Genomic DNA, 19,692 nt, shown 5'->3' with positions numbered 1-19,692 from the left:
AAATCACATATATTAGAAAATAATCTCTTGAAATTGATTACTGTCACTTGATTATAATAATAAGACATTTAAATTGTTATGTCAGGTTTGAGACAAATGTGCTGCTGGTATTGCTACGTGTGCACGTCTGTCTTCCACTGAATGCTCAGAGTGTTTGTATGTTTGCTCACACACATGAAAAATTAGAGGGAACATTGGTTGCAGCCCTACCTCACACACACACTCTTGAATTTGTCACACTCCATTCTCTAGTTTATTTATAGTATTATTGTTGATTATTATATATATTGTAATATATATAACAAAATACATAGAGCTATACCGCCCCCTTGTGTCTGTGCCGTCACAACTTCCTACTGCAATACATAACATAGTCAGAGAACAGTTGCATGTTGTCCACCCACTAGATTTTCTCTGAGGCATTATATTGTACAGGTGAAACTCAAAAAATTTTAATATCGTGTACAAGTCATGTCAGCAATTAAATTTAAATGTGTAAATAATATGTGATATTAACTCATTACATGCAAAATAAGATATGTCAAGCCTTTATCATCATTTTGATGATCTTGGCTTACACTTTTTGAAACACTACATTTTCTGAGATTTTCATTTCAAGGTTTTCATAAATTGTAAGCCCCCGCGACCCCAAAAGGGACAAGCGGTAGAAAAAGGATGGATGGATAAACTGTAAGCCATGATGATCAAAATCATAAAAAATAAAGGCTTGACATATCTCACTTTGCAAGTAATAAGTTAATATCACATGTTACTAAATGTTACAATCTTGTGTAATTTCCACATGATTTATTTTGTTAAATTCTACAGAAGAATATTTATTTATTACATTTATTTTCAAAAAAGTACCCTTTTTCTTCTATGTGACCACACTGCAGGCGTTGTAAGGTCAAATTACCTTTAAACCAAACAAAATTTATGCTAATTCACCTGTTTTTTTGCTTTCTTTCCACATAAGAGAACTGCTAAGGAACAGAATTGAAAGTGAAATCGGAACCGCAAATATCTTATCCATTCCCATCCCTAGGTAGCACAAAATCTATTACTGGAAAACCCAGAGAGAATATAAAGTCTCTAATAAATCCAGCATGCATGTTTTTGGACTGTGGAAGGATGACGGAATACTTGGAGACTTCACACAGAAAAGTCTGACTTGGATTAGAACCCATCCACCTCTTGCAAACATGCTAACACTGTGCTTGTGCTGTCACAGACAGGAATGTGTCTCTGGCGTCAAAACAGTGGCAAATTCCTCAAGCTTAAAAACACTTCAAGTACACGTTGCCTCTCTGCACGTACAAACGTAAAATGAGCTTGCACCTGCATCTTTTTGTCCACGCGCATAATTTGTTTGCGCTCTCTTTGCCTACACACGCCACGTTTCAACCTTTTGGCACTTAGGGGTGGGCATTGAATAGACTGTCCGCTAACTTTTTGCAACTCAACGCTAAGAAAACGGAAATGCTGATTATCGGTTCTGCTAGACACCGACACCTATTTAATAATACCACCTTAACATTTGACAACCAAACAATTACACAAAGCGACTCTGTAAAGAATCTGGGTATTATCTTTGACCCAACTCTCTCGTTTGAGTCACACACTAAGAGTGTTACTAAAACGGCCTTCTTTCATCTCCGTAATATCGCTAAAATGAGTTCCATTTTGTCCACTAGCGACGCTGAAATCATTATTCATGCGTTTGTTACGTCTCGTCTCGATTACTGTAACATATTATTTTTGGGTCTCCCTATGTCTAGCATTAAAAGATTACAATTGGTACAAAATGCGGCTGCTAGACTTTTGACAAGAACAAGAAAGTTTGATCATATTACGCCTATACTGGCTCACCTGCACTGGCTTCCTGTACACTTAACATGTGACTTTAAGGTTTTACTACTTATGTATAAAATACTACACGGTCTAGCTCCATCCAATCTTGCTGATTGTATTGTACCATATGTCCCGGCAAGAAATCTGCGTTCAAAGAACTCTCGCTTATTAGTGATTCCCAGAGCCCAAAAAAAGTCTGCGGGCTATAGGGCGTTTTCTATTCGGACTCCAGTATTCTGGAATGCCCTCCCGGTAACAGTTAGAGATGCTACCTTGGAAGCATTTAAGTCCCATCTTAAAATTAATTTGTATACTCTAGCCTTTAAATAGACCCCCCTTTTAGATCATTTGATCTGCCGTTTCTTTTCTGCTTTGCCCCCCTCTCCTTCGTGGAGAGGGGGGCACAGGTTTGGTGGCCACGGATGAAGCGCTGGCTCTCCAGGGTCGGGACCCAGGGTGGACCACTCATCTGTGCATCGGTTGGGGACGTCTCTGCGCTGCTGACCTGTCTCCGCTCGGGATGGTCTCCTGCTGGTCCCACTATGGACTGGACTCTCATTATTATGTTAGATCCACTATGGACTAGACTCTCACAATATTATGCTAGATCCAGTCGACGTCCATTGCACCGGTTGCCCGGGGGGGCGGGGGGGTCCCCACATCTGCGGTCCCCTCCAAGGTTTCTCATTGTTATCCCATTGGGTTGAGTTTTTTCTTGCCCTGATGTGGGATCTGAGCCGAGGATGTCGTTGTGGCTTGTGCAGCCCTTTGAGACACTCGTGATTTAGGGCTATATAAGTAAACATTAATTGATTGATTGATTCTTATTGGTCACTTTAAACGCCTGCTGTTTCATGGTTAGAGACAATCCAAGGGAATTTATTGTGTCCCCAAGAAGATTAGAGTCTTTAGAGAAAATAAGCCAACATTAGTGTATTTTGTCATTTATTATACATTTTTTACACAACCTATTAAACGATGACATTACTATTTTTTATAATGTTATGTGAACATGTTAGAAATCACAATCTCTAACAAAAAATTTTAACAACTTGATGTCATTAAAGACTGAAAAGATTTTTCAAAATATATGCTGGGATAGGCTCCAGCACTCCCGTGACCCCGAGAGGGACAAGCGGTAAAAAATGGATGGATGGATGGATGGATGGATGCTCCTCAGGTAAATGCAATGTTGCCGTTTAGACTAGAGATGTCCGATAATATCGGCAGGCCGATATTATCGGCCGATAAATGCTTTAAAATGTGATATCGGAAATTATCGGTATCGGTTTCAAAAAGTTGATTGGCAACACTAAATTGGCCCTAGTGTGTGGATGTGAGTGTGAATGTTGTCTGTCTATCTGTGTTGGCCCTGCGATGAGGTGGCGACTTGTCGAGGGTGTACCCCGCCTTCCGCCCGATTGTAGCTGAGATAGGCTCCAGCGCCCCCCGCGACCCCAAAGGGAATAAGCGGTAGAAAATGGATGGATGGATGGTTTCAAAAAGTAAAATGAATGACTTTTTAAAATGCCGTTGTACGGAGCAGTACATATCCGGTAAAACACGGATATAAACTCAGTCAGCAGCCCCTCCCCTCCCGAACGGAGCATAACAACAAGAGTGTGTTGTTGCCGGTGCTGTAGCCGTGGCTAACAAGCGAGCTCGCTCGGTGACTGACTAACAACACCATGTCTATGGTTTGGGATTATTTGAAAGTGTGTCTGACGGTTAAAAACTGGCAATTTGCAATGACTGCAAAAAATTGGTTATGCGAGGAGGAACCAAGACGTCTTCCTTTAGTACGCGCAATTTGATCTCCCACCTCTTCAAGAATCATAAGGAGAGACACGATGAATACAAGCGGAAGATGGATGAAAAGCAAACACCGGAAAAAAGTAGTACCAGACAGTTGTCGCTTAAAGACTCCGCCGAGAAAAATCAAAAATACAACAAAAACCACCCCGGGGCGAAAGCTCACGTTGTATTCAGGGACAACGCACGCAGTATGGCAAAAACTACGGTGGAGTTTGGTGTGGATAGTCTGCCCTGCATGGCGCACACTTTGCAGCTTGCAGTGAACAGAGGTGCCCTGTCTCAACGCAGCATTTCAGAAGCTCTGGCTGACTGGTAGGCCACTTCAAGCACTCACCACTCGCTTGCATCACATTTGTGTTACTCATACAAATACGTTAGAGCAGGGCAGATTGAGCCCAGTTTATAATTTCCTGTAATACAGTATGCCAGGCAGTCTTGCACTCAATGAGGACTATTTTATTGTTTACTTTATTACTCTAGTATACTCTGGACTGAAGCTGTGTGCCTTCATTGTGTTTGTAGCTGTTGTTTTGAGGCATGTTTAAAAAACATAAAGAATAATGCACTTTCTTAGACTTAGACTTTGTGAAAGTCAAAGTATAGTATTTCCCATAGTAGTAGTGGGTATCAGGATTATCTCAGGGAGAGCATATCCCAAATTCCAAGCTGCTGTTTTGAGGCATGTTAAAAAAATAATGCACTTTGTGATTACAATAATAAATATGGCAGTGCCATTTTGGCACTTTTTTCCATAATTTGAGTTGAAGTTGTTCTCTTATTTTGGAAAACCTTGTTACATTGTTTAATGCATCCAGCAGGGCATCACAAAAAAATTAGGCATAAAATGTGTTAATTCCACGACCGTATATATCAGTATGGTTGATATCGGAATCGGTAATTAAGAGTTGAACAATATCGGAATATTATCGGACATCTCTAGTTTAGACCTACTTTATAAGACAAAAGCAAGCTAATTTGGCTTGGTAAATGTTTACTTAAACAACAATTAAGCAACATTTTTATTCAGTTGTAGTCCAAATTCATAGTCAATAAGTTTTCTATTTTTTCTCCATCCTCTTTTTGTGGGGCAGACATGCACATGCATCGTCCGCTGTTGCCATTTCTAATATAAAGTAGCGTATAGTTTGAATTTACAGAAAATCTGTCAGTTGACTCCTAATGGAAGCGCTAAAAACTACAACATGGATGACGGCGAGAATATACAGTCGAAGTGGAGGCACGTAAATAAGACCGCCCACAAAACGGCACATACTGAAGAAACGGTCAGAAAGCAGCTTGAAAATGGTCTGTAAAACATAGTCTGTAAAATTTTGACCAAAGAACCACCATTACATGCTATGTAAATCACAAGGAAGTGTTTGAAAAAAAATCATAATATACGCACTTTACTTCATAAGGAATTATATGCGTTATTTTGTCTAAACTTTAGACTCTAAACACTACAGAAGTGGTTTGTAACAGTTCCCTCTGATTGGCTCTGACCAGGAAACAGTATGTGTTTAAAGTTGTTGGGCCTTCTATTCAATCCCCTAAGTGCCAAAAGGGTAGAATGTCGTGTGTGTAGAGAAAGAGAATGACACATAGATAGTGTAAACAAAGGACGCGCAAGCATAAAATTCATTTGCTTAGCGTGTGGTTTTTACACGCAAGGATCTTAGCACCGTTTTGATGCCATGTCGGTCGTTCAAAATACTACATTTAAAATGTTGGAAAAGGAAACAGGACTGACGTGTAATGTGTCCCATAACGCGGTCCTCTGATGTGGCCAATCCCATTGCATCCTGGGGTGGGACATCCTTGTCCTGAAGGACTCACCGCATCATTAGAACCTGAAAGGACACAGACAAACACATTTTCATTACAGACTCAATCTCCTTGTAGAGGTTTTTGAGTGCAGGGCGACAGGGTAATAAGTGCTGGGTCATCTACTCCAATTAAAACTTTGGCAAGGAGCGCAACACAAGTGTCTCACCATTAGGGTAATGAAGAGGATGTCCAGTTTTGTGACACCAGCCTACAGGGTGCAGGTCGGGGCAGTCGGTCTCCACCCAGTAATCATACTCTGCACTCCAACCATCAAAACGGATCTAGAAAAAAAAGGATATCAGTACATGTGTGACCAGTAAGGGGGGAGGGGGGAGCTGTATTTGCACCTTGAGCCGGTGGTCGTCTGTATCAGCGATGGTGGCAACACGGATGAGCATTGGGTTCCTTTTATCCACAGCTTCCACCTTCATGCCCACCTGGAAGCCATGCGGAGGGCGCTGCAACAAAAGCTATCGTTACACACTCTTTGTTGCACACTGTGTGTGTGTCTGTGTCCGTACCGGTTTAAAAGCCCGAGCAGGAGCAGCCTGTGTGCCCGTCTCCTCCAGATATTTCTCCCAGGAGAAAGTCTTTGGTTGTTTGTATTCTGGTGAGAGCCAAAGACAACATTGTCACATGACTTGATCTTAAATCTTGTTGTGTTGATGTACAGACAGTGAAAGCAGCAGCGTTCCTACACAACACTGCCAACACTTCTTACTAGACCCACGGTTCGAAATTAACCGTGGCAAGTGCCGCGACCCCCCTTGTCGTAATGCCCTATAAAATTGACCAGCATCGACTGCAAGAACATGCCGTGACCGCCCTTGACATTTTACCTGTCAAAGGACAATTGTAACGTAATTGTTTCGTCGCATATAGTGATAAAAATACCCCGACATTACTTTTTTTCTCACATTTCCAACTGTTTAAGACATCGCATAATTAATGTTAATAACATGGGCGCAACCGTTTTGGAAACGTGTGTCAAAGGTTAACCGACAACGAGAACAGCCGGTTGTTCCAAGATTTTCCGAGAGATACACTAATTGCATTAGGGTCTGGAAGGACGTCAGGTGTTTGGTGAATTTAGGTCAGGCAGCTCTCAAAATGTTGAGTAAGAAACAAATCAAAAAAGAAAACACGAACAATTACAGGCTGTTGGGAAAAATGTAGAAAGATACACAACTTCTTTAGGTAGGTTAATTTCATTGTTTAAGTGGAGTGCTAAATTAGTTGATCGTTTGCCCTCGTAACTCAGCAGTGTCAATGTTGTTTATGTGTTGTATCGTGAATGTTTATTTTGATTCGTGGCTGTCAACGACCACATGTGTAACACACGTGGATGTTTACTTCTTTGTAAACGTTGAACATAAGTCGCTGATTTAAACAATAATGGAATGAAAATTGCATTGTGTTTTATATATTCATTTATACACAACTTTAATAAAGTTTACTACAAGTTAGGTCATACACTGTATGATAGAATCTATTTCAATTTATTGACATTTGATTGTTTGTATATCATATACTTGTGTGTGTGTGTGTGTATATATATATATATATATATATATATACACATATACATACATACACACACACACACAAGTATATATATATATATATATATATACACACATACACACAAGTATATGATATACAAACAATCAAATGTTAATAAATTGAAATAGATTCTATCATACAGTGTATGACCTAACTTGTAGTAAACTTTATTAAAGTTGTGTATAAATTAATGTGTATATATGTATATATGTGTATATATATATATATATATATATATATACAGTATATATATATATATATATATATATACACACACACATCGTTTAAGGCACCTTCAAAAGTTAAAATTTGAGGCCTGTAAACCTTCAATTACACTAACAAACCAATCTAATAGAATACAATACTAGAGCTGTATTAAAAATGATCACTGCATCATACTGACAGATGTCTCTTGTACTATATTGTTAAAATGGTAATTATATCACATATAACATATTGTTAACTATGTAACATGCAACTCATGTATTGGACATCAGATTGTGCCAAGCAAAGCAGGAGACAAACATTGCTATCTATGTAGGATATATACACTAGTCGGACCCTAGAGAACAGCAAAGTAGTTGATACTGACCTATGTGTGCCTTGGTCTGTGTCTTACCAGCTGGAGTGGTTAGAGTCAGCCCGGCCTCCTGGCAGTAGCCTACTGGGTGGATGTATGGACTGCTAGCATCACACCTTCACACAGGTAATAACATCAACAATATCAGACATTAACAAGCAAATTATGGAAACGGTAAATTGTAAAAAGCACATAGTCAGCGGTCTGCAGCAAATTGGTCCAAAACGAATTGCTTGGTCAAATTAAAACTGACGTTGATTAAAACAACATTAGAAGTTGTAACTGTAAGCAACCTCCTGATGTAGTAGTTTTGTGAAAGTCATGTGAAATACACTTGGCGTACTGTTAAAATGAACTCATCGGTGGTACTAATAATGGCTCGGCAGCTTTTGACTTAACGTTATTGCATACTGTTTCTGCTGTCTTGTGCAATTTACTTGTTCAAAATCAGATGAATTGGCCAAGCATGTTTAGAACACAAGGAATTTGACTTGGTACATAGAGTGTAACGCCCCAATTTTCATATGATTCGGTTTCTGAGCAATATTTGCACCATAGTTTTGCATTGGTTTCCGTATACCATCTCCATTATCAGATGGCCAAACATTGCACGTGCTGCACGTAACAAACTTGTTTGCAGCTGACATGGCAGCCAAGTACTAGTAGTTGTTGATAAAGGCTATGACAACACCGGTGTTAAAATCCAATTTTTTTAATGGCATTTATGGAGAAGCTGCTGATGGTGTGTTTGATTGGGAAGCAGCTCGAAGGATGCTGTACATTATTATTACACTATTTCATAGAACTACAGTATTCCATAGTATTGTTTTTCATACCATATTCGTTATCTAGAAGTTTGTTTTTCTAATTTAAACAAGAACTATGATGATTTCTACATTTGAAACACTTGTGGTCTAGATAATACATACTGGATATATTTCAGTTAATTTTGCTCCACACTCCTTTTTATAACCTGCTTTTTGAGTTTCTCTCCAAGATGTTTGATTCTGTAGGCATTCTCAAACAAACATTGTTTAAATACAGGATCTCTGCAGGTTTCACAAGTCAAATGTAATACTTTTTTAGGATTTTTTTAAGACCATATTAAAAATAAATCAGAGGGCCAGAAATAATTTTAAGTATATGAATTCATTAGCTGTTCTTTCACATTGGAAAACAAAATAATTGTTAAACCAACTAAATACTCCAGAAGCTTCTCTATTGTAAACTAATGGAAAAAAATATTAGGAAACATCAGAACAGCCATGTTTCAGATTTATCAAAGAAGTGCCCGCTCCCGCCCGAGTGCAGCTAGGATAAACTCCAGCACCCTCGCCACCCCGGGAGGGACAAGCAGTAGTAAATGGATGGATGTTTTCTTTCAAAAGGTTTGGTGTTCTTCATATCAAGTGTTTCATGTAACAACAACCAGAACGTCAGCAATGGTTGAGGAAACCGCAACGATATATTGTCTTTGGAAGGGATTGTTAGCATCTCTGTGAAGCTAAATAGTTAACTTTTGCAGCCGTCAGAATTGAGCAAACAGATAAAAACATCTACAGTACTACTACTGTATCTGCACAAAGTTGTGAAAAAATGTACAGATAGAGCGATTGTCTTTATAAGAAAAAAGGCGATTATGGCTTGCAAGCCTCAAACTGAATTTGGGATGTGAATAATATTCAAATTTGCTCAGCTCATTTTGTATCTGGTATATATGAATACATTTTTACCTGTTTTTGTGACTTTTTTTGAAAACATATTGCTAATAAACAAGGATTAGTTTTTATTTAAGCATGACAAAATGACATTCCCAAATCTTCTTTGCTTTGCTCACCCAACAATAAACTGAGGTAAACACTAAACAGACAACTTTTAAAGCTTTTAATGTCATTTGGTGTATAAACTTGGAAAAACGTTGAGGCAAGAGAAGCTGACCTGAAATTATTGGAATAATTGATTGATCCTTGTATAGTTGTGCAAGTGTTTGTGGCGTTTCAGTATCTTTTGACAAGGAATTATCCCGGATTTTTGACTTTTACATTATCATTTAACTTACTTTCACCGCAATGTTTACAAATGCCTCCCTCCTCGATGGCTCCACATCTGGGTCCTAAACACTTTATACATTTCCAACCACCGGTGTCAAGCATGCATTACATTAATCTTTCTGAAGCCATTAATCGTTGAACTTGCACTAATACATGCTATGCAAGTACCGGTAATTCAGCTTTGCTGTGGGTTTTCGTTAAGTTTTCTCCGCTGCTATCCTAAGCTGTAACAACACACCGCTGTGCTCGCATCTTGGACATTTTAAGGCCTTAAATTCAAATTGTTGGATTTAAGACTTTTTAAGACTCATGAATACCCTGAAATACTGTATATATCTGGATATCGTCACCATTACGGTTTCCAGACATGGTCGAAAAAAAAACTTCATAAACATTATATAGATTCACCCGGTCACAACATTAGGTACACCTGCACACGCACCGATTGATTCAGACTCAACAGTAAAAAAAAGCTGCATTTAGCAGCATTTTTGTCACTGCATGTTGACCGTGGTGTTATGCACATGCCACGATTAGATGAAAATAATACTTTATCCACCTTTTTTTGTATTTTGTCATAGACCGAAGCTGAGAATTTGACTCATTGTCTAAATAACTGCTTCCACCGTGCTGTGACATCACAGCGGAGCCATTCAAAACTGCGTGCAAGCTCATTCCATAATGCATGAAGCTTATGATTTGATGTTTTGACATTATTTAACAGGAGTATCAAGTTTGGTAACATTTGTAAGTCAAAAAAGACCAAGTTCATTATAGGTTCCCTATAAAAACAAGTTACATATTAATATTGTGGTGTTTTGGGGGACTCATAAAATAATAATTTATTCTATTTATCGAGAAATATTGATTTGAAATAAGAGTATTTTGAGTTATGAGCTACATTACAGAAGCAATTATATTTAAATAACAGCCCCTCTCTATCACCTGCATCTTGATGGGTCAGTAAAGACCCCAGTTTGTGTTTAAACAAAGCAACGCCCTCTCACCAGTAATCATACGTGTCGTCCCAGTTGTCGAAGTGAATGAGAAGTCTGTTGTCCACCACGGCTGCAATGGTCGCCACGCAGATCAGCAATGGGTTCTTCCTGTCGATCGCCTCTAGCTTCATGCCTGCTCGGAACCCGGATGGCGTCACCGACTGAATACATTAAAGTGGGTTAGATTGGAATTGAAATGGATGAGTTTACGCAATGAAGGCGGGTAACGCTCACCGTGTTGAGGCTCTTAAAAAGGTGCTTGGGGGCCAGCTGGGCTCTGCTGTTCTTCACGTACGAGCTCCAGTTAAATTCTCGATCCTTAAAATCTACCAGAGTGAAGAAAGGCCTCAAACATCTGTAAGCCTTTGATCTGTGCATCTTAGTGTCTGACTACCTTTCGGCAACAATAGCTTGTGTACGTTTTTCTCACACCAGCCTGCTGGTTTTAAATCCCACGAGTCAGCGTTGGCCCAGAAGTCGTAGCATTCTGGGTAGCCGTCAAAGTGGAGCCTGACTCGATAGCCTTGGATCTGTTGACGCAGAGAGCAAAGCAGTAAGGCGATGAGACTCCACGCTTTAACAAACGCTGATGGCGCTTTTACCTCTGCAACGCTGAGCACACAGAACAGCGACGGGTGACACGGGTCCAATCCCTCCAGCCTCATTCCTATCTTAAAACTGTTTCGACTTTGAGGAAAAGACTGATGCTGCAGACAAGCAAGAGTGATTGTTTAGGGCCAAAAATAAAGTAGGATATTTGGGTTGTTTCATATATAAACACGTGGTACCTCTTTGAACAGTTTGACAGGAGCAGCGACAGCCTTCTCCTCCTCCAAGTAAGCCGGCCAGCTCCAAGCTCGTTTCTTATTCTGTGGGGCTGCAGCTGGCAGGCAGAACAATACAATAGAAATTGAATGTCATGTCATGACTGGAAACATCACCTCCTGGTTTGGGAATAGCACCGCACACGACCGCAACAGACTGCAGAGAGTGGCCAGATCAGCCGAGCGCACCATCAGAGGTGTGCTCCCAACCATCTGCAACATCTACACCAGGCGGCGTAGATCCAAGGCCAAGAGGATAGTGAGGGACTCTAGCCACCCAAGCAACTGCCTCTTCTCACTGCTGCAGTCAGGCAAACGCTACCGGAGTCTCATGGCCAACACGGAGAGACTCAGGAGGAGCTTCTATCCCCAAGCCATCAGACTGCTCAACTGCACCGCTGATTAACACTTTATCACAATTGCACAAAACCGCACGCACAAGAATCAGTTTACTTACTACTGTAATTACTGGAGTACAATACTCTTCATTCAATGACTGTAAATAATGTAAAAACAAGAGTATAAAGAGTCATACTGTTTGTTCATTCTACTGTCACTACTCAACTGCCAAAAGAACTGTAGACACCTTAATATTTATTACTTCCTATACTGTATATACTGTATATACTGTTATACTATTTCATATTTCACTGGTACTGTATGTGACTACTGTACTTTTACTTGTACTGATACTTCTACCATAACTACTGGGACTTATTGTGCAACTTATTGTCTTGTAATTAATGTACATCAGAGCTATACAAATTGTTGTATTTTTTGTATTTAGTGTATTAGATTCAGCAACTAGTGTTTGGATCCCACTGTACGCAATATCCGAAGAGCATGGAAAAAAGCATTTCACTGTGGTGTATTCTGCATGTGACGAATAAAACCCTTGAACCTTGAATGGTGGTGGTGGTAGATGGCCACCATGTCTCTCATTGGACATCATGCATGTATGCAATTGGATGAATTCAAATTAGATATGGCTTTTAATACATGTGTGTGTAAACTGTACTAAATTCCAGGGACGAAATTTGGATTTCAGAAGTGGTGGAGACAATTGGCTTGATTGCAGAGGCTGGGGCTTGACGGGGTGTGGTTTCAAGGATTAGACCGATGTTTTAGAGTACTAAGGAATACATGATAAGCTATTTATTTATTGTTAGTGCAAAAAAACAGCGTTTCTGCAGGTATCAACAACTCTAATTAAATAATTTTTAATGCTTTTTTAATGCTACTTAAAACAAATGTAATGCCTATGTCATACTGCAGATTCTATATAGTCAAAAGTTTACAATTGCATGTAAGGACAAAACTGTAAGCATTTGACATATAATAATGTTGAATAGTTTACATTAACTGTGGCCAAATTAGGCACTAATGTGATAAAATATGATTGATTGATAATAACAATGCAAGTAACCCTTTCAAACACAATAAAACATATTTTATTTTTTTAATTATTGCAATTGTAATTAATTATCCTAAATTGGTAAACAAACAAGAAAAATGGATTCTCAATCTACAAACCCCGTTTCCATATGAGTTGGGAAATTGTGTTAGATGTAAATAAAAAACAGAATACAATGATTTGCAAATCATTTTCAACCCATATTCAAATGAATATGCTACAAAGACAACATATTTGATGTTCAAACTGATAAACATTTTTTTTTTTGCAAATAATCATTAACTTTAGAATTTGATGCCAGCAACACGTGACAAAGAAGTTGGGAAAGGTGGCAATAAACACTGATAAAGTTGAGGAATGCTCATCAAACACTTATTTGGAACATCCCACAGGTGAACAGGCAAATTGGGAACAGGTGGGTGCCATAATTGGGTATAAAAGTAGATTCCATGAAATGCTCAGTCATTCACGAACAAGAATGGGGCGAGGGTCACCACTTTGTCAACAAATGCGTGAGCAAATTGTTGAACAGTTTAAGAAAAACCTCTCTCAACCAGCTATTGCAAGGAATTTAGGGATTTCACCATCTACGGTCCGTAATATCATCAAAGGGTTGAGAGAATCTGGAGAAATCACTGCATGTAAGCAGCTAAGCCCGTGACCTTCGATCCCTCAGGCTGTACTGCATCAACAAGCGACATCAGTGTGTAAAGGATATCACCACATTGGCTCAGGAACACTTCAGAAACCCACTGTCAGTAACTACAGTTGGTCGCTAGATCTGTAAGTGCAAGTTAAAACTCTCCTATGCAAGGCGAAAACCGTTTATCAACAACACCCAGAAACGCCGTCGGCTTTGCTGGGCCTGAGCTCATCTAAGATGGACTGATACAAAGTGGAAAAGTGTTCTGTGGTCTGACGAGTCCACATTTCAAATTGTTTTTGGAAACTGTGGACGTCGTGTCCTACGGACCAAAGAGGAAAAGAACCATCCGGATTGTTATAGGCGCAAAGTTGAAAAGCCAGCATCTGTGATGGTATGGGGGTGTATTAGTGCCCAAGACATGGGTAACTTACACATCTGTGGAGGCGCCATTAATGCTGAAAGGTACATACAAGTTTTGGAGCAACACATGTTGCCATCCAAGCAACGTTACCATGGACGCTCCTGCTTATTTCAGCAAGACAATGCCAAGCCACGTGTTACATCAACGTGGCTTCATAGTAAAAGAGTGCGGGTACTAGACTGGCCTGCCTGTAGTCCAGACCTGTCTCCCATTGAAAATGTGTGGCGCATTATGAAGCCTAAAACACCACAACGGAGACCCCCAGACTGTTGAACAACTTAAGCTGTACATCAAGCAAGAATGGGAAAGAATTCCACCTGAGAAGCTTAAAATATGTGTCTCCTCAGTTCCCAAACGTTTACGGAGTGTTGTTAAAAGGAAAGGCCATGCAACACAGTGGTGAACATGCCCTTTCCCAACTACTTTGGCACGTGTTGCAGCCATGAAATACTAAGTTAGTTATTATTTGCAAAAAAAAAAAAAGTTTATGAGTTTGAACATCAAATATCTTGTCTTTGTAGTGCATTCAACTGAATGTGTGTTGAAAAAGATTTGCAAATCATTGTATTCCGTTTATATTTACATCTAACAAAATTTCCCAACTCATATGGAAACGGGGTTTGTATGTTAGCAAAAATTACAGCTCAAAAAATATTGAACATCTTGAGGGGCAGATTTTTCCTAAATTACAAAAACTGGGTCGGGTTTTTGTTTTTATTACCAATGCCATCACTCTATATTGGCTTGTTTGTCCGAGCTGATGAGTTAATATTGCTCATTGTGGGGCGGTATAGCTCAGTTGGTAGAGCTGCCATGCCAGCAACTTCAGGGTTGCAGGTTCGATTCCCGCTTCTGCCATCCTAGTCACTGCCGTTGTGTCCTTGGGCAAGACACTTTACCCACCTGCTCCCAGTGCCACCCACACTGGTTTAAAAATGTAACTTAGATATTGGGTTTCACAATGTAAAGTGCTTTGAGTCACTTGAGAAAAGCACTATATAAATATAATTAACTTCACTTCATTCAGTTTTAAGATGAAATGATCCCACACAGTTTGCCTTTATAATCATCTTTTTCCTCCAAACTTTTGTTAATCCTTCTCACTGGCGAGGCAATGTCCATGTATTTTGTGTGTGTTAGCAAGTGACACCGCCTGCTCATACCGAAACAAAGTTTGGGGATGACTGACAATAGGCTCATTCTGTACGGAGAGCGATGCACAGAGTCGGCGACAAATGTATTTGTCGCCGACAAAATGTATTTTGCGACGTCACTACTCGTGTTTTTCCGGAGGACACGAGTCAGCACCACCAGTGTGAGAATATTTCCTCCTATTCTTGATAAAAAAAATATGAATACCTTGCTCATTTTGCAAAGCAGATCTTGTTTTTATGAAACTATATCTGTGATACAAGAGCATTGAAAGCAGAGGAATGTCGGCCATCTGGAGGATGCCGTCTTAAAGGTGCCATATGTAATAATGGTAACACTTTAGTATGGGTAACATAATCACCATTAATTAGTTGCTTATTAACATGCAAATTAGTAACATATTGGCTTAATTAGTCATTATTAAGTACTTATTAATGCCTTATTCTGCACGACCTTATTATACCCTAACCCTAACCTCAACCCTAACCAAATAACTCTAAATTAAGTTTTGTTACTTAGAATATGTTCCCCTAGTGTCCAAATAACTGCAAATTTAGTATTTGTTTCTTAGAATATGTTCCCCATACTAAAGTGTTGCCGTAATACCGGTAATTTCATGTCAAGTCATCATTAAATGGCCCTGATATGTCAAAAGGCATTAATAAATCATGTTCTTTCTGAATACCTCTATAACTGACAACAGTAGTTCAGCCGGGATGTGCTCATTTCAAAAGTAGATTTACAGCCCCGAAATCTCGTTATTGTTTTAATTTCGATGCCCCGCCCTCAACCGTTTGACCAATTAAAAAGTCTGTGACGCACCGCCACCTTCGTCAAGCTACGGCCACTGGTAAAGTTACTAAACATGTCAGACCTTAGTAAATCTAAAAGGCGTCGTTACGATTCTCAACTTATTCATGACAAAGACAGGAAAAAAACCGAGGATTTATATCGGAGGTGCCTTTGAAAGATGGAGACGATTCAATGCGGAGAAGATGTTTTCATCTGACGCCTAACTTAATAAGTTCCTCTTTGATAGGTAAGTAAGGCATTTACGTCTTCTTATTACTTGTAATAAATGGAAATTGACATTTCGTATGTAAACTATATTGTCCAATACAGTCTATGATCTTGTCTAACAAAGTTAGTATGTTCGTGCAACTAATGCTTAGTGTGAAAGTGTCAGCTCCTAGTGTAATGCTTAGCATGCTAGCCCGGTCAATTACACATCGACATACAGGCTAACGGGGGAAATATATGCCTGTTAGCCTGTATGTCGATGTGTCATCCAACTGACAGGGCAAAATATATTTTCGACAAATAGACCCATGTGGCTATGGGTAGTGTCAGTGCCTATTTCGTTGTCAATATGCTGATACGCTGAGGAAAGGGGGTTCTAACATTAGCACAGCTAATTGCAGTTTATGGTACTGTATGTGCATCAAACAAATATGGGGTGGTATTTGCTTGGCACAATATAATGCATTAAATGTAATGATTTTCTACTTTGTGTATTGACATGGTAATAGGCTATAAGATTTATGCGTAACGGGGGTTGCACTCTGCAACACTTAATTTCATATAATTTCTCTTTACATCATGTCCGAAAAGGAGTAGGAAGAAGCAAAGATTATTTAATCCTACCCCTTTCCCACTTCAGAGCGTTTACAAATACAAATGTTCATTTACGGTCCTATTTTTGTAACACACTTACATCAGTGATTGATTAATACAGCAGTTCTTGCAATATGTATTTTCAATAGGGTTGAAGGTATTTCTCATAATTCTTCTTCCTCATACTTTGTAAGCACTATTGATTTGAACAACCTCTTAAACTGGATCCTATCAGTTCATTGTTTAAATGATTTGCTTAATCCATTCAATAGTTTAATTCCACATACAGATATGCTAAAGTTCTTAAATGTTGTACATTCATACAAATATTTTAAGTTAGTTTTTTCCCTAAGGTTATATTTCTCCTCTTTAGTTGAGAAGAATAGTTGTACATTCTTGGGTAGCAGGTTATGGTTTGCTTAGTACATAATTTTAGCGGTTTTAAATTTTACCAAATTGTTGAATTTCAATATTTTTGATTAAATAAATAAAGTGTTTTATGTTCTCTATATCCAACATTATCTAACTGATATTTTTTGTAACACGGTAAGTGAATGAAGGGCACATTTGTAGTTATTTCCCCATATTTCTGCACAATAACACTAGCAAGTATTAGAGATGATGGAGTGATTTTTGGTCCAAAACATATCTTGCTTTGTTCATTATTGAAATATTCCTTGCCACCTTGTTGCATAGTTTTATATGAGACAGTTAATTTTACCATCTATTATTACACCCAAAAATCTAGTTTATTTTACCCTTTCAATGTCTACTCCGTCTATTTGTATTCGTGTATGATGCTCTGTTGATGTGACCTGACTCTCGCCAGATCCTTGCAGTTTGTTGAGCTCCACACAAGGATCTGGGACTTCTCAATAGGAGATGTATTTCAGAAGGCGAGGCCTTGTACATTTTTTTTTACTGTCAGCACATGATTCTTTGCTGCGTGCCGCCATTGTTGTTTGAATCAAACAGTCGCTTCGGCGCTACGTCACATCTATGAAATCCCGCCCGGTGATCCTGATTGGTTCATTATTTTTTGCTATCTTGAAGGAGTTTGCAAAGCCCTTGAGCCCAGATCCTTGTGTGGAGCTCAGTGAACTACAAGGATCTGGCGAGAGTCAGGTTACTTTTGATGTGCCTAAATGGAAGATAATGCAGTGCGTCAGGTTGGATGCAACATGGAGTTATGCGGCAATAATTTTACTGTTGGCCTTGGCTTGCCATCAAAGTAGGCCTACGCGATATATAATACATTATAATACTAAAATATTGCTGCGTTACTTTACACATACATTTGGCTAATCGACATTAGTAAAATGTGGCATAATTACTTAGTAAACCATCTTGCAAGAAGCATAAACAAGAGAAACATACAGCGTAGGACTCGTCAATTGCCATTTGAAGTTCCTTGGAGTAGGATTCGGATTCGGCTGCGTATCTGGCAACCTTAGTCATGGAGAGTGGGAGGGGACTACAGAATTTTGACCGTGACTGCAGTACCATTTCTGGCCACATTACTACATATGGCACCTTTAACTCGGTAATATTGTTATTTTGTACTTTGCTAGCCAGCTAACAACTGTGAGACAAAGTTATGTGAAAAATTTAAAATAAAATAAAATAATTTTTGCCAAAGTCCGCTAGCTTAACATTGTCTAATTAATTCAAGTACTTTTTAAAGCAGCGTCAATTTGCAATGCAATGAAAAAAGGCACAACAACAAACGCAATCGCACACAAACTCTAAACTTTAGGCACCAATGCGCCGATATCATAAGATTAAACATAAAAGCTATTAAATAGCAAAAATTATACAATTATGTGCATTTAGTCTCTTAGAATACTTACAATTCCAAGAGTTAATTAATAATCAATAATATATCAGTGTGCAGCTTTTTAAACCCCACCACAAAATGCTTGTTTCTTTTTTTAGCAAGTTAGTTTTGTTGTTTTACTGTTTGTTATTGTTGCTATTTTAACCGTCCTTTTAATTTTTACACAAAAAAATTTACTGGATAGGCGTGACTGGGAAGAATGGCCGCCCGGATCTGAACCGGAGTGGTGTTTTGTTATTGGACTTTTGTGCTCGTCACAGATTGTCCATAACAAACACCACGTTCAAACATAAGGATGTCCATATGTGCACTTGGCACCAGGACACCCTAGGCCGCAGTTCCATGATCGATTTTGTAGTTGTGTCATCGGATTTGCGGCCTCATGTTTTGGACACTCGGGCGAAGAGAGGGGCGGAGCTTTCTACCGATCACCACCTGGTGGTGAGTTGGCTGCGATGGTGGGGGAGGATGCCGGACAGACCTGGCAGGCCCAAACGCAGTGTTGGGGTCTGCTGGGAACGTCTAGCAGAGTCTCCTGTCAGAGAGAGTTTCAATTCCCACCTCCGGAAGAACTTTGAACATGTCACGAGGGAGGTGCTGGACATTGAGTCCGAGTGGATCATGTTCCGCACCTCTATTGTCGAGGCGGCTGATTGGAGCTGTGGCCGCAAGGTAGTTGGTGCCTGTCGTGGCGGTAATCCTAGAACCCGTTGGTGGACACCGGCGGTGAGGGATGCCATCAAGCTGAAGAAAGAGTCCTATCGAGTTCTTTTGGCTCATAGGACTCCGGAGGCAGTAGACAGGTACCGACAGGCCAAGCGGTGTGCGGCTTCAGCGGTCGCACACCGGAAAACGACTTCCGGACGGCTTCGAAGCGATTCTGGACCACCATCTTCCGCCTCAAGAAGGGGAAGCAGTGCACTGTCAACACCGTGTATGGTGAGGATGGTGTTCTGCTGACATCGACTGCGGATGTTGTGGATCGGTGGAGGGAATACTTCGAAGACCTCCTCAATCCCACCAACACGTCTTCCTATGAGGGAGCAGTGCCTCGGGAATATGCGCTGGGCTCTCCTATTTCTGGGGCTGAAGTTGTTGA

At 39.7% G+C, this 19,692-nt stretch overlaps 1 protein-coding gene across 10 annotated transcripts in view; it reads right to left on the bottom strand.

The window, feature by feature from the left end:
- Window positions 1-19,692, bottom strand: part of l3mbtl1b (L3MBTL histone methyl-lysine binding protein 1b) — a 54,504-nt gene that overhangs the window by 10,086 nt on the left and 24,726 nt on the right. For 8 of the 10 annotated variants that reach the window (XR_012050372.1, XM_061955281.1, XM_061955273.1 and 5 more), the window contains exons 7-16: window positions 11,474-11,568; window positions 11,288-11,392; window positions 11,080-11,215; window positions 10,920-11,011; window positions 10,695-10,846; window positions 7,649-7,752; window positions 6,015-6,100; window positions 5,841-5,951; window positions 5,660-5,774; window positions 5,417-5,516 (exon numbers count right to left, since the gene is read on the bottom strand). Coding sequence is in view for 9 of the 10 variants with exons in the window: in XM_061955281.1 (XP_061811265.1) it covers window positions 5,417-5,516; window positions 5,660-5,774; window positions 5,841-5,951; window positions 6,015-6,100; window positions 7,649-7,752; window positions 10,695-10,846; window positions 10,920-11,011; window positions 11,080-11,215; window positions 11,288-11,392; window positions 11,474-11,568 (1,096 nt within the window). In the remaining variant the exon portion in view is untranslated. The remainder of the gene's footprint in view (window positions 1-5,416; window positions 5,517-5,659; window positions 5,775-5,840; window positions 5,952-6,014; window positions 6,101-7,648; window positions 7,753-10,694; window positions 10,847-10,919; window positions 11,012-11,079; window positions 11,216-11,287; window positions 11,393-11,473; window positions 11,569-19,692) is intronic. The other 2 variants (XM_072913022.1, XM_072913025.1) reach the window with 1 other exon arrangement.

The sequence above is a fragment of the Nerophis lumbriciformis genome, linkage group LG04 (genome assembly GCF_033978685.3).
Source record: "Nerophis lumbriciformis linkage group LG04, RoL_Nlum_v2.1, whole genome shotgun sequence".
NCBI classification, from domain to species: Eukaryota; Metazoa; Chordata; class Actinopteri; order Syngnathiformes; family Syngnathidae; genus Nerophis; species Nerophis lumbriciformis.
Note: the sequence above shows the minus strand (reverse complement) of the source record. Positions and strands in the feature narration are given on the sequence as shown.